This window comes from Asparagus officinalis, chromosome 7, assembly GCF_001876935.1.
Source record: "Asparagus officinalis chromosome 7, Aspof.V1, whole genome shotgun sequence".
Taxonomy (NCBI): Eukaryota; Viridiplantae; Streptophyta; class Magnoliopsida; order Asparagales; family Asparagaceae; genus Asparagus; species Asparagus officinalis.
This window is the reverse complement of record NC_033800.1, coordinates 80,491,687-80,507,594: the sequence shown is the minus strand read 5'-3', so window position 1 is coordinate 80,507,594 and position 15,908 is coordinate 80,491,687. Positions and strand designations below refer to the sequence as shown.

The window sequence follows — 15,908 nt, the reverse complement described above, 5'->3', positions numbered from 1 at the left end:
ATGAAAGAATTTGTTTGCCCGGTTTTCTGGGGCGTAGTTAATGACAATATTATATGCCCTTTTGTTTATTAATTTAATGTCATCCATATAATCATTCTATTCTGTTTTAGTATACTTGTAACAAGCTGATTGTAATAGATTCACCAAAACATGAGTATCCTTTAACTTTAGTCCCAAATCCTTCAATTTTAATCTAAAATTCTCTACGAGATGTAGAATACATCTGGAATGTAAAGCATCTGGAAAAAAAATTCTAACAGCTTCTCTAACTCCCTTATCCGTGTCTGATATTATAACTAGCTGATGTGGAGGATGGTATGGATCAGATCTCTCATAGGATATAGACCACAAACCTTGTAAGAACCACTTCTAGTTAATGTTATTTTCCTGATCGCATATGCAATAGGATAGTGAAAATATCCATTGATTTTCATCGTATGCTACAGCGCTGAGGAGTATACCTTTGAAACGATCATTCAGAAAGGTCCCATCCAGAAATATAAGTGGTCGACATCCACGTAAAAAATTATTTATGCAAGCGGCATAGCAAATGAATAGTCTTGTAAACCTTCCGTCACTTTGTTCAACATGAATATAGCTACCTGAATTTGTCTCCTTAACCTTACCTACATACCTGTAATTTGGGAAATTTAAAAATAAATGTTAAAGTTAACAAGAACCAAATTAGACTTACCAGTAGTTACATCACAATTAACAGGAAAGGACTTTAACTTAACGGGATATAGTTTAGACTTAATATGGTATTGTTTAATATTCACATCAAATGTTTTGCATTTAACATGAAATAATTAGACTTAGCATATAATTACTTATACTCCATACATGAAATTACTAGAAATAACTCATAATTTATCATGAAATTACTTATACTTCAACATGAATTGGCTTATACTTCAACTTAAAAGAATTCACAGAAAATACTTAACTATGAAAACTTAAAAAATTAAATGCTTTTTGCACATCAATAGGGCAGATATTATCTTTTACCATCGTAATTGATCATAGGCCTCATAAGCATCACCTTATAATTGTTCTTATGTTCTTTCTTTACCCCACCATATCTTACTATACTCGACTCTTAGCCTATACTGACTTAGAAACTCATTTTACAAATCAATAGAGAGTATGTCTGGCCGGACCTTCAACATGGTTTGTAATTGGGTCGCAATGAATTTTCGGGAGGCCCTTGAATGACAGACATTGTTACCATGCTATCCACAAGTATGATTGTTCATGAACTTTTTTATAGCAAGTCTAGTTCCATTTCTAGGTGGAGAGGCAAATAACATCCATGGGCAACTTTTGGTTTCCTTAAATCATCAAAAACCTCAAATGCGCTTTGGATCATTCTTTTCAAATTCGTACTCAAACTTTTTTGCCATTGAATAGTAGAGCAAAGCTAATCTTAATTCTTTCGCATTATCAAATAGTTGTCCTTCTTTAATTAAAGCAGTGTATCACCAAGCATGAATCCTCTCTGAATTGCTAATCATGTCATCAATTATCATAACATTGTCTCAGACGGATTATCATTGAGAATACTTTCTAAAACATGTGTTGACGTTAGCGGACCACAATCTTTATTTTTTGAGTTCAAAGTGGGGGAAATGATGCAAATATTTAGAAAATAATCATAACACAAAATCAACAACAAATAATAAAAAATAAACAAATAATAAAAGCTAACAAGACTTAACATCGAACCAATTTGAATTAACAAAGGAGACTTAACATTCAACTTATTAGACTTGACATTCCTCTCATTAAAATTAACATTCAATAGATTAGACTTGACATTCCTCACATTTGAATTAACATTCAACATATTAGATTTAAAATTATTGTCATAACAATTAACATGCAGCCAATTAGAATTAACATCACACCAATTAAACTTAACATACAACGTATTATACTTAACATATAACAAATTATACTTAACATTCAATAAATTAGATTTAACATATAATCCATTACACTTAACATTCCACCTTTAGACTTATTATTCAACCCAGTAGACTTAACTTCCAACATTAGACTTAATATCATACCTATTGAACTTAATATCAAAAATTGTCAAACTAAAATCACACTTGGCTGGTATTTGTTTAAATTTTCATCTTTCCACAATAGTCAAACAGAAATTATAAAATTCTTTTGAAAAAACCGATAACTTATAGATCTTGTGGAACATGCTGGTTGTTATGGAAAGTAGAATCCTATGCTTTTTGAAAAGCTTTCTTACGAATCTCTTTACACTCAATATTATAGCTATGCTCCACCATAGACGACAAATCATCTTCGTTCTCAATCGCAAAACTGAAGTTACCGCTTGTTTCACCTTTGTATGCCAACGATAAAGAATCGTATTGAATTTTTAACCTCCCTGACATATCAAAATTTAGTTTCATCATGGTGGTTGAAGAGTTAATCTTTAAGAAAATTGTTTTATCACCTGAGGAGACCATGCAGATGATAGCCTTCTCAACCATTAATGAAGGGAAGGTAGGAGTAATGGAGAGAATTTTAGAACAAAATGAGTATTCATAGTTGAAGAGCAAAACCCTAAAAATTATATAAAGAGTTATTGCTCATGATAGAGAAAAATGAAGGGAAATTTCCCTTCAATTCCACCATCAGATCGCCATTAATGGGACATGATACATCCTCCTTCGTAGTATAGTTGTGGGGTGCTGCCTCATCGGGAAGAAGAAGTGCATTTTAGGGTTTATGAGGAAATACAATAAATTTTCTCTATACAGCTGATGTGGAGGGGCCAAAATACATTAATTGGGTATTTTGGGTCTGATCCACGTACAATGGGCAAAGGTTAGCGGGGCTGGTCACATGGGTTCTTTCATATTTGGTCAGATGGGCTTTTTCATATTGGTGCCTTGACATAATTTTCCTTTAAAATAAATCTAATCTACGGGTTAATGATTATTCCGTGTTAAACAAGTTTAACACTTCTACTTAATTTTTCGCCCTTAAACCTTTGCCAGACGGGGATAAATACAGATAAAATGGCATTTGGTACATGTTTATATAAATATTAGCACTTTTAGCGCATGAGTTAACTGCAACCTGAACCCACATGAAATACAACCTAACTAACATACATATCTCCTAAGTAACTGAACTAACTGAAAGCAATGGATCCCTACAAAATCTTCCGTGGGGACAGAAGATCATGAACATGACTCATTTATTCCAACTTTGGCATTGCAACCACCAAAGTTAGTATGGCACGATATTCTGGTTCAATGCTTCATTTAGCAAGCTTCACTGTCAGCATGTTGGTTTGAATTATGGGCAAGGGCAATGGAACAGAAGGAAAAGGACTTTGGACGTGTGATATGTGTAAGCTCCCTGTGTTTTTTCAGCAATTAAAAGTCTACTTGTTGACTTCCTTCACCAAATACGTTGAGATATGAATCTTTGGTTTGGTGCACTTTGAAATTGCCTCTCTTTACAACAAGCCAAGGGCCAATGAGATCTCAGTTCCAGCTCAGAAAGACTCTTATCCAAAAGGGCTGACTCAGTGATGGTGTTGCAAATGTTAATAAAATCAATAATGACAAGGAATAGAAAAGGAGAAAGAAAGAAGAGCAATGGTGAGATCGAGATTTTACACATCAGATGGGTCCAATTCTACACCATCTGCACTCTTCTGATGATGATTCACCTACGCATCAGTTTGTCTCCCCTTGAAAAAGAATCCCTATAGGGGGACCCTCAAGCGAAACTCATATAGGGAGATATGATATGGAAACACCTAGCCGAATATCATTCGTATACACATCACTATCGGCTATCAGTTTAGTCGTTATTGTCTATCGATTGGGTGTGAGTGGTAGCAATTTTTATAATAGACGGTAGCGACCGTACTCATAGCTGATAGCCTGATAGTGATGTGTTCATAGAGATTCCTCACATTCATGCTAGGCCAAACATCTTCATTCCCTATTAACCTATATGATTTTCAAAAGATAACATGTGAATGCTTTTGCCTGTTTCCTTAACATCTACTTATAATTCTCTCAACCTATGGAAGAAGAGATCCCTAAAAAAAATTACCCTTTCCACAATTCCTTAGCATTGTTGACAACAGCATGCGTTTTATCCTTTCACACGTGTTGCTGATTCATTCAACCACTACTGCTCTGGATGCTGCTACCAACTTGTAGGTTGTTTCACCTTATAAAAACCTCTTCCTTCTCTTCTGTTTTAGCCACGAAACATTGCTCAAGCTAAACAATCTCAAAGAGTGGAAGAAGTACGTAGGATATTCAACAGTTTGAGCTGAGAGATGACGTTATCTGAAACTGTGAAAGGGAAATTGAGCTTGGGGGCAAGAATTCTTCAAGCAGGAGGAATTGAAAAAATCTTCAGAAGATATTTCTCTGTCAATAAAGGAGAGAAGCTTCTGAAAGCCTGTCAGTGTTATCTATCAACAACATCTGGTCCTATTGCAGGATTGCTCTTCATTTCTAGCGAGAAAATTGCATTTCGAAGCGACAGACCTATAATATGTACTTCTCCTAAGGGAGATTTGATCAGAGTTCCTTATAAAGTTTCGATTCCATTGAGGAAGATAAAGAGAGTTTGTCCAAGTGAGAATGTGAATAAGCCGAATCAGAAGTATGCTCAGATTGTTACAGTTGATGGTTATGAGTTTTGGTTCATGGGTTTTGTGAGTTACCAGAGATCTTTCAAGTATTTGCAGCAAGTAATCTATGAATCAGAGATGAGCTCCTAGCATCAATGAGACTTATTTCTAAGAGAGTTGCACATAAACAGTCTTGTAATTTTAGTTAGACTAGAGGGTCAGTTCAGCACCATCCTTGAACAACGATAGCCTGTTTTTGTTTATCCTTTTGTATAGTGAGATCGTGATGTGCTATTTCTTGTAAACTTCATTTAATGAAATACTATACTTTGTGGGTGAATCTGCGCGCAATAAGCAACAACTCTCATGTCGTTGAACAAAACGGCTACCGATACAGCAGAGACACATAACACACATTACTTTTCATATAATTCTCCTGTTTTGAGCACAAAATGGGCTGCTATAGCCCTTAATTATGGTAGCAGCACGAGAAATCATCTGTCAATTCACTGCTTTGCGTTCTACTTGACGAGGTCAATTGCCAAAAATGCAGGGTTATCACTCATAATAGGAAGCTTCTGCTTCCCGCTCGTGGTATTTTGTCCCTCGATTGATGGGAATACTTTTTGCCAGACATGCTTCCTAATATTTTTCCTTTCAGCATTCAAGTTCATCGATTTATTTGTTAGATACTTGTGCACTCCAACAGCCATAGGTCCGTAGTCTAATACTAAGTTTCGGCAGACGGAAGAAAAACTGCCTATGGTGTTAGGTTGGAGGTGGATACCAACCTCCGACGACGGAGGAGCTCCGACGAGCTCCAGGTGAGCGCAGGCGAAGATGAAGGCAAGCTCGAGCAGTTGAGCTCGATCGACGAACGCGATGGTGGCAGATGGCGAACGCGACCCTCACGTCGGGCGAACTCCGACCCCCGCGTTCAAGACACCGACCCCCGCGTCAGGCGCCCCGACGTCCGCGTCTTCGAGTAGCTGGCGACAGGCTGTCGCCAGCCCATCAAATTTCCGGCTATAAAAGTAGCCCCCCCGACCCCCTAGGGTTTTTGCTCCTCCTCCCCGACCTCTTTCTCTGGCGGCGGTGAACAAGGCAGGAATGAGCCTGATCCCAAGTCTAAGAAATGCACATTCATCGGGTATGGTGAAGACGAGTTCGGCTACCGCATTTGGGACAACGAAAACAAGAAGGTGATCAGGTGCAGAGATGTGACATTCAACGAGAAGGTGATGTACAAGGACATGCACAAGACAGATGACGGTGATTCAGAGAGCGAGTCAACATTTATAGATGCAGATGATGTTCCGGATAACCTCTCGGAAGAACCCAATGCAGAAGGTCCTCAGCCAGAAGAGACTGTTGGACAGAACGGTGCGCAGGAACCCGACGCACCAGCTCCGACATTGAGGAGAACTACTCGTCCTCCTGTGCCTAACAGCAGATACATGAATTATATGTTGCTGACAAATGGAGGAGAGTCTGAAAGCTTTGATGAAGCTTGTCAGAGTGGAGATGCGAGCAAGTGGGAGTTTGCTGCGAAAGAAGAGAAGAAATCTCTGATCTCCAACCAGACATGGGGACTAGCTGAGTTGCCCATGGGGAAAAAGGCACGTCACAACAAGTGGGTGTATCGAGTGAAGAAGGAACAGGGTGGTTCCAGAAGATACAGAGCCCGACGAGTTGTCAAAGGATTTCAACAGAATATCCAAGGAAGAAAGTTTTTGCTCTTCTCCCCGACTTGTTCTCTGGCGGCGGTGTAAACCCCTAACGCAGTAGCGTTCTCCCCCTTTTAAACGCAGCAGCGTTCTCACAAAAATCGCAGCAGCGATTTCCTTGTTCATCTCCAGCTTTTCAACGGCTGTTGAGGGAGATTAAGAATAGGATTTAAGAAGAGAGAGAAAAGAGAAGAGGGGATTTTAAAGTGGGTATTAACACTGTAGCTACAGTGTTTAATTTGAGGAATCTCAGTTTAGAGATTTGCTCTTAACTTGTAATTTCTTGTTAGATTAAATAAGAAATTAACTGTGTGGCTCCCGAGGACGTAGGCAGTTGCCGAACCTCGTAAATCTTGGTGTACTGTTCTCTATTCTGCGTTTCTGTTGCATTAGTGGATTTAGGCGTTAAATTCCCAACAAATACATGTTCTCTATTAGTTTATTTGAAGGTATGAAGGAAGAAGATTGGAATCTTCTGGACAGAAAAGCCCTCGGGGTTATTCGTTTGACGTTAACCCGCAATGTTGCTTTTAACATTGCAAAGGAGAAGACCACGGCAGATCTTATGGCAGCACTCTCCAATATGTATGAGAAGCCATCAGCCTCAAATAAAGTCCATTTGATGAGGCGGTTGTTCAATCTGCGAATGGCGGAAGGTGCATCGGTAGCACATCATCTCAATGAACTCAATACAGTCACGACCCAATTGAGTTCAGTTGATATTGAGTTTGATGAGGAAGTTCGAGCGTTGATCCTTTTGTCTTCCCTACCAGAGAGTTGGAACGCTACAGTCACGGCAGTGAGTAGCTCGTCGGGAAAGAAAAGGTTGAAGTTTGACGACGTTCGTGATCTGGTTCTCAGTGAGGAGATCCGACGGAGAGAGTCGGGTGAAGCTACAACCTCTTCAGTATTGGAAGTGCGGAAAAACAGGGCACTACAAGAATCAGTGCAGGAGTGCACGGGAGGAGTGGGAGGCAAATGCAGATGTGAATGTTGCCTCCACCTCAGGAGGAGATGATGCGCTGATATGCTCTTTGGAGAGCAAGAAGGAGTCTTGGGTGTTGGACTCGGGAGCATCATACCATGCTACTTCTCAGAAAGAATTCCTCGAGAAGTATATCCCCGGAAACCTTGGAAATGTATATCTTGGTGACGATCAAGCATGTGCCATTATTGGCAAAGGTGTAGTGAAGATTAAGCTGAATGGGTCAGTATGGGAGCTGAAGGATGTCAGGTATATTCCCGACCTGAAGAGGAACTTAATCTCAGTAAGCCAGCTGGCTAGTGAAGGCTACACGATGACTTTCCATGGAGATGACTGGAGGATTTCGAAGGGCGCAATGACGATTGCCAGAGGTAGGAAGACTGGTACCCTGTATATGACAGCAGGTGCACGTTGTTCGATCTCAGTTTCAGCAGGCAATGAGACTTCAAAGCTGTGGCACCAGAGACTCGGTCATATGAGTGAAAAGGGGATGAAGGTTATGCACACAAAGAGAAAACTCCCAGGTTTACAATCAGTAGAGATTGATGTGTGTGAAGAATGCATACTTGGAAAGCAGAAGAGAGTTAGCTTTCAGGCAAGTAGCAGACCCCCCAGGAAGCAGAAGCTAGAGCTCGTTCACTCGGATGTTTGGGGACCAACAACCACCGCGTCGATTGGTGGGAAACACTACTTCGTGACTTTTATTGATGATCACTCTCGGAAAGTATGGGTCTACTTTCTGAAGAAAAAGTCAGAAGTGTTTGAGGCTTTCAGAAGATGGAAAGCCATGGTCGAGAATGAGACCGGTTTGAGGGTAAAGAAACTCAGAACAGACAATGGTGGTGAGTATGAAGACACCAGATTCAAGAAGTTCTGCTATGAGCACGGTATCAGAATGGAGAGGACCGTGCCCGGCACGCCTCAGCACAATGGTGTGGCTGAGCGCATGAATAGAACGTTGACAGAGAGAGCCAGAAGCATTCGGATGCAGTCAGGTCTACCGAAGCAGTTCTGGGCAGAAGCAGTCAACACAGCAGCTTACTTGATCAACCGAGGTCCATCGGTTCCATTGGAGCACAGAATACCAGAAGAGGTATGGTGCGGAAAGGAGGTAACCCTCTCACATCTCAAAGTTTTCGGTTGTGTAGCTTATGTGCATATAAGTGATCAAGGCAGGAATGAGCCTGATCCCAAGTCCAAGAAATGCACATTCATCGGGTATGGTGAAGACGAGTTCGGCTACCGCATTTGGGACAACGAAAACAAGAAGGTGATCAGGTGCAGAGATGTGACATTCAACGAGAAGGTGATGTACAAGGACATGCACAAGACAGATGACGGTGACTCAGAGAGCGAGTCAACATTTGTAGATGCAGATGATGTTCCGGATAACCTCTCGGAAGAACCCAATGCAGAAGATCCTCAGCCAGAAGAGACTGTTGGACAGAATGGTGCGCAGAAGCCCGACGCACCAGCTCCGATGTTAAGGAGAAGTACTCGTCCTCCTGTGCCTAACAGCAGATACATGAATTATATGTTGCTGACAAATGGAGGAGAGTCTGAAAGCTTTGATGAAGCTTGTCAGAGTGGAGATGCGAGCAAGTGGGAGTTTGCTGCGAAAGAAGAGAAGAAATCTCTGATCTCCAACCAGACATGGGGACTAGCTGAGTTGCCCATGGGGAAAAAGGCACGTCACAACAAGTGGGTGTATCGAGTGAAGAAGGAACAGGGTGGTTCCAGAAGATACAGAGCCCGACGAGTTGTCAAAGGATTTCAACAGAATATCCAAGGAAGAAAGGATCCAGCGGATATGTTGACAAAGGCAGCGACCTTTCAGAAACTGAAGTTGTGTGCAACTTCAGTTGGCCTTCATGCATAGATGATGAAGGCGGAGCCACACAGGAGAGGAGCTTGATGAGATAGCCCGTCGGCGTCGGTTTGGTCTCCAAGTGGGAGATTGTTAGGTTGAAGATGGATACCAACCTCCAACGGCGGAGGAGCTCCGACGAGCTCCAGGAAGACGCAGACGAACTCGAGCAGTTGAGCTCGATTGGCGAACGCGATGGTGGCTTTGGGCGAACGCGACCCTCGCTCGACGAACGCGACCCTCGGTGTGAACGACCTGACCCGCGCGGGTTTTTGCTCTTCTCCCCGACTTGTTCTCTGGCGGCGGTGTAAACCCCTAACGCAGTAGCGTTCTCCCCCTTTTAAACGCAGCAGCGTTCTCACAAAAATCGCAGCAGCGATTTCCTTGTTCATCTCCAGCTTTTCAACGGCTGTTGAGGGAGATTAAGAATAGGATTTAAGAAGAGAGAGAAAAGAGAAGAGGGGATTTTAAAGTGGGTATTAACACTGTAGCTACAGTGTTTAATTTGAGGAATCTCAGTTTAGAGATTTGCTCTTAACTTGTAATTTCTTGTTAGATTAAATAAGAAATTAACTGTGTGGCTCCCGAGGACGTAGGCAGTTGCCGAACCTCGTAAATCTTGGTGTACTGCTCTCTATTCTGCGTTTCTGTTGCATTAGGGATTTAGGCGTTAAATTCCCAACATATGGTTACTGAATCACGAGATACATGACAACCTCATAATTATAGACAGGTCGCTAAGCATGTTTGACTGTTCTCTTCACAATTATTTACTTAATTATAGACAGGTCGCTAAACATGTTCAGCAATATATTAACCATCTCTGACAGTTCTTTTCAAAATTATTTGCTTAATTATTAAAATTGGTCCTATTAGTTTAATATAATTGAACTTCTAAACATCTACATAAAAGAGAGTATGCTACGCCAAGGAAGTTATACAGAGGGTATTGTGTTGTGGCGTCCGAGAGTAAGAATACTTTCAACATCGAAACATGAGCGGTTTCTGATAACTTATGGATAAATGCCAAACAAACAACCAAAAAAAAAAGCCTATTATCTTGTTTATTCTATTATACTTATGCTGGCAATAAAATAACATGATACACGTTGCATGAGGAAGGCAACTAATATGTCTGCTCAGGTTCAAGGAAAGCACTAGCAACTGAAACTTTAAAAAAAAATTGGTTGCATCCAAATTTCTTTGCTCCTAGGGAGGTTAGATCCCACGGATATCCCTCTTTAAAAATAAATATCCCAAAGATGACCGTAATAATTAAAGTGGTGACTCATAGAAACACTGTATGTTTTTTATTTTATATTTTTTGAATAAAACCACAACCCTCCACCTCTCCACTTTTTGATGTGCTCTATTTGAAAGAAGAAAGTCCTGAAACAGAAAGCAATAGCAAAGGATTTAAGTCCACATGTCCGATTAACTTGAGTTCCCACATTTAAAATTAAGTCTTTCCTTGAGGATGTGCATAAAGTTGTTTCAGTTTTCCATCCATATTTGCCATAACTCAAAGTGATAAAATACATATCAAATGGCATTTATAGATGTTTATAGAAATATTAGGCACTTAGTGCATCAGCCAACTGCAATCTGAACCCTCAAGAAATGCAAACGTAACTTACAAAGCTTTTTCGATGCTCGTCCACATGAACAACTAACTGAACTAACTGAGAACAAAGGATTTTAGTTTGTCCCCCAACTTTTAAGTGGTTTTGTGGAGCAAGATCCTTTTAGAAATATTTGGCTGTTTTCGTAGTTGATAAAGGCTATTGTTCACAGGAAGGTCCCTATGTTTTCAACACTAAAGAGTCTACTGGTTGCCTTCCTTCATCAACTGTGCTGAGATATGTGGATTCTTTGATTTGGAACACTTTGAAATTGTCTCTCTAACTCTTTACAGCAAGGCAAGGCCAATGAAGTCTCAGCTCCAGGTCAGAAAGAATGCTTGTCCTAAAAAGCTGACTCAGTGCTGCTGATGCTGATCATAATCAAATCTATTATAACAAATTTGAAAAGACCAAGTTAAAGGAGACTAATTAATGGTGAGAGACTGTACACATCAGATGGGTCCAATTCCACACCACCTACTCTTCTGATGATTCATTCACACATCAGCTTGTCCCCCATTGACAAAGAAACTCTGTAGTGTGGTCCTCAACTGAAAGAGAATATAGAGAGATTGGAGATGAAAACACCTGGCCTGGCATGAATCTTCATACACGCATTATTATTTAGTCATTATTCTCCGTTAATGTATTGCGCCAAATGGCAACTGCACAAATAGATGGTAATGACTGCACTAGTAGCTAATAGTGATGTGTGCGTAAGGATTCGTGCTAGGCCAGGTGTCTTCATCCCCGGTCTCTACATATGATTTTCTGCAGTTGACCCTCTATAGGATTTGTTTTCTGTCTGCCCTTAGCTAAAGTATTTCCAAAAGATATGCAATGCTTTATTATTTCAGTAATCTGCCAGTTTTCTTTAAGCTATGTATCATTTACTTACATTCCCCTCAACCTATGGAAACTAGAGCTTAAAAAAGAAAGTTTTGCCCATTTCCTCAACATTGTTGACAATTATCCATTTAGCATGTGCTGCTGATTCATCCAACCACTACTACTTTAAATATTGCGTACCAACTAGTAGGTTGCTTCGCCTTATAAAACCCCCCTTCCTTCCCTTATATCTTATCCAAGAAACATTCCTCAAGCTAACCAATCTCAAGGTAATAAGCAGTAGAAGATTCATCAGAGATTGAGCTCAAAGATGAAAAGCCAGAATCATGGACAGGTGATTGGAATTCCGGTGACTAATGTGAGATATGCCGCTGAATGCTCTCTGTATCGACAAAGTAATTATGGTCACTCATTATGTGTTTGATTCAATTTGATGAAATATGTTCTTAAGAGAAACCATTCTGATATTGCAGATACAAGGGGCTCGGTTATTAATTGGATGAACAAGTTCAGCAAGAAGGCTGATAGCTATGCAAGAGGAATTAGAGATCATGGTGAGTAATCAATTTAAAGTATTGTAACAAATATGAAGCATTTCTTATGGCAATTGGTAATGATAACTTACGATCTTTTTTTTTTCCAGTCACTTTGGCACCAAAGATATCTGAAACTGTAAAAGGAAAGTTGAGCTTGGGAGCAAGAATTCTTCAGGCAGGAGGAATAGAAAAAGTCTTCAGAAGATATTTCTCTGTCAATAAAAGAGAGAAGCTTCTGAAAGCCTGTCAGTGTTATCTATCAACAACATCTGGTCCTATTGCAGGATTGCTCTTCATTTCTAGTGAGAAAATAGCATTTCGCAGCGACAGACCATTAACATTCACTTCCCCTGAAGGAGATTTGATCAGAGTTCCTTACAAAGTTTCAATCCCATTGAGAAAGATAAAGAAAGTTAGTCCAAGTGAGAACGTGGATAAGCCTAACCAAAAGTATGTGCAGATTGTGACAGTTGACGATTTTGAGTTTTGGTTCATGGGGTTTGTGAGTTATCAGAGATCTTTCAAGTATTTGCAGCAAGTAATCTCAAGAACAGGAATGAGCCCTTAGCATCAATAGGAGAAGTTGGAAAAACCTGCACATTAACATCTTGTTATTGTAAATTAGAGCGTCGGTTCATCACCATAGTTGAACAAGGATTGTCTGTTTTTGCATCTATCCTTCTGTACAAAGAGATGGTGATATACTACTACTTGTGATACATCTTGTAAAGAAATACCGTATTCTGTGCTCTGTTAATGAGGCAACAGTTAGTCGTATATTAGCAACAAAAAAAAATTGAGCACAAGTCCTAGTTTTGAATTGCTATGTTTGTTTCATTTCATGTTTCTCAAATCTTCTAGTTGACTTTTTCTTTCCCCCTTCCACGTGCTAGTCATAGAACAATGAGATATGCTTTGTTGGAGGAATGGCACTAATGTTCCTTTGTTCTCATGGAGCTTAGATTCCATGGATATCCCTCCGTTATAACTAATATCCCAAAGATTTAAGCTTAATGCTTCAAGCAGTGACTCACGTAACAACTGTAATACTTCGAACTAGCACTAATGATCAACTTTCTCATATCCCTCTGACTTAACTTATAGGTTTAAAAGTTTGTTTCAGTTTAGCATCCGAATTTCCATTATATCTCAGTTTTCCTGTAGGGGCTATGGTCAGCATCAAGCTCTGTCAGGTTATTCAACATCTGATATAATTCAGTTTTAGGGGGAGATTTGTTGGTTTTTGGGATTTGCATTTATTCTTCTATACATTGCAAACTATATTTCTCTAGATTTTTTTTTACTAGTTTTCCGCAAAAAATTCTGTGGGGTTGAATCGTGTTCGAGTTTGAATTGTTTGAAGGCCGAATTTGAAGGAAAATTATGCAAACAAATTCTAATAGAATTAGGATTTCTTCTATATTTGCAGAATTTTAAAAATATAAGTGAGACGAGAATTTACAAATATCTTGGAGATCTGTCAATTTCCAATTACCCCTTCTGATTGTGATTCTCTTGCTCTCTTATTTCTCTGTTCTCAGTTTTACTGAATAGTAAACATGATCATATATTGTTGTCCGATGAGGTAGGACTTGTTCTGAACCGCGTTAAACCTGTGTATTCCTAACTGTTATCTACGATTTGATCTCGACATAGAAATTCAGCACTTATGAAGATACTATATTCGATGCATCAGCTAGCAACAATCTGAATCCCACATGACATGTAACCTCACTCCACATGAGATGCAACCAAATGTACAAACAAGTCTCTCATCGTTGGCCCGCATGGAAAACTAACTCAACTAACTGAAAACAATGGATCCCTACAAAATCTTTCATGGGGACAGTAGATCGTGATCCTGACTCATTTTATTCAACCTTTGGCATTCCAACTACCAAAGTTAGTATAACAAAATGCTGGTTCAGTGCTTTTTTTTTCCAACTACCAAAGTTAGTATAACAAAATGCTGGTTCAGTGCTTTTTTTTTTCATTGAACCGAAAGCAAGATGCATACCTAAGAGTAGGGAGAGGACCATAGCCATCGCCCACTGCAGAAGTCATAGATGTTTGATCAAAAAATAGAAACTTAAACTAAACAAATCTGTGAGCTATCACTGAGGTCTTGAGCTACACACATGATCATATCCAAAACAAAACAGTATGAAGAGACCATCATGGTTTACAAAAAACAAAAGAAAAACTGGTGAGGCTTTTTAGAAATTATCTCCCACACGGGCCTCGTCATCTGTGGATATCTCATTTTGCAGCTGCAGCCTAGCAATCCTCCTCTCCATTTAGCAAACTTCACATTCAGCATGGAGGCTTGCAGGACAAATAGTGGAACAAAAGAAAAGGGGATTAGTGCTACATGGAGATATGTTACGTGTCAAGTGTCTTTCAACGTCCTTTAATTATTGAATTTTATGAATGGTTTAACTGGTTCTTTTACTTTAATACAAAAACTTAGTTGTTGTTTTTCTCTTTTTAGTAACTTGAGCAAGATGCCCAGATAATTTATTAACTAGAGAAATAAATGCATTATATACATGAAGAGAAAGTGAGAGAAGAAGTACAACAGGAGGACATAAGACGGAAGGTTGTGCGATGGAAAAACTAGAATTGCTCTCTGAATTATGGATCATGTTGCTTATACGGCGTTATCATCATACACCTGAAGGAAGATGATCATACAGTTAGGTGATCAGAAGTGTCTACATCTCTAAGTTTACTCGGAAACACTCATTCAATTCATTTCAGATGTAGGAGCAGCAAACAAGGACGACAAACCCCTCTATCGAGGAGATGTACATGGTAACTCCTGCAGCCAAAAGTCCCAAAATGCTGCAGTAAATGATGGAAGTGGATGGCAACAACGAGGGCTTTTGTATGAAAGCACCAAACATTGTGAGTGTTGGATAGCAGGTTCCTAATCTGTTTTGGTAATACTAATTGTCGCACGCCTATGCGGATGCGTGCTCGCACACCGAACGCATCTGTGATCACGGGAGAAGAGAACCAACCTCACACGAGTACAATCCAAAACTAAAATACAACAGATCAATCACAAATACAGAGATATACGTGGTTCGACAATTTGCCTAAGTCCACGGGGAGAGGATGAGGAGATTCCACTAAATCAAGGAGAGTACAAATGGTTATAATCTCATAAAACTCACAAACTAACCCTCAACCAAAGCTCTCAACTTGCTCACAATATCTCTCTCTCACAATGCTCAAAAGTCTCTCTAATATCTGATTACAACTCTCTTCTTTTTGATTTGATCCTAATCTCTTCTAAGGCGTTCCATATATATATAAAACCTAAAACCAAAACAGATTAGGAATTCTAAAACCTAAAACCAAAACAGATTAGGAATTCTAATAACCTGTTACCAAAACAGATTAAGAATCATGTTACCAAAAGAGATTAAGAATCCTAATAACCTGTTACCAAAACATATTAGGAACCTGCTATCCAACAATTCTTCACCTTGGCGAAGTATTCTCAAAACTGAGCCGATACCAATATGAGCACCAATGTGTCATCTCACCAAATTCGGCTACACCAATGTGGTTGTCTACGTACCCCCTCTCCCAAGGGATCAAACCATCCGTAGGTCATCCAAATGGCGACAACGGCCTCAACAATCACGAATGTGCAACAAGCTTCTACAATAATCAAACTTGTT

At 39.7% G+C, this 15,908-nt stretch overlaps 2 protein-coding genes across 2 annotated transcripts; both read left to right on the top strand.

The window, feature by feature from the left end:
* Positions 4,261-4,962, top strand: LOC109849405 (GEM-like protein 4). The gene has a single exon (XM_020419235.1). It carries the CDS (start codon positions 4,331-4,333, stop codon positions 4,778-4,780), a length of 450 nt encoding a protein of 149 aa, XP_020274824.1. The 5' UTR covers positions 4,261-4,330; the 3' UTR covers positions 4,781-4,962.
* Positions 11,878-13,036, top strand: LOC109850725 (putative GEM-like protein 8). The gene is made up of 3 exons (XM_020420795.1): positions 11,878-12,075; positions 12,154-12,234; positions 12,324-13,036. The coding sequence occupies exons 1-3, from the start codon at positions 11,991-11,993 to the stop codon at positions 12,782-12,784; spliced, it is 627 nt and encodes a 208-aa protein (XP_020276384.1). The 5' UTR covers positions 11,878-11,990; the 3' UTR covers positions 12,785-13,036.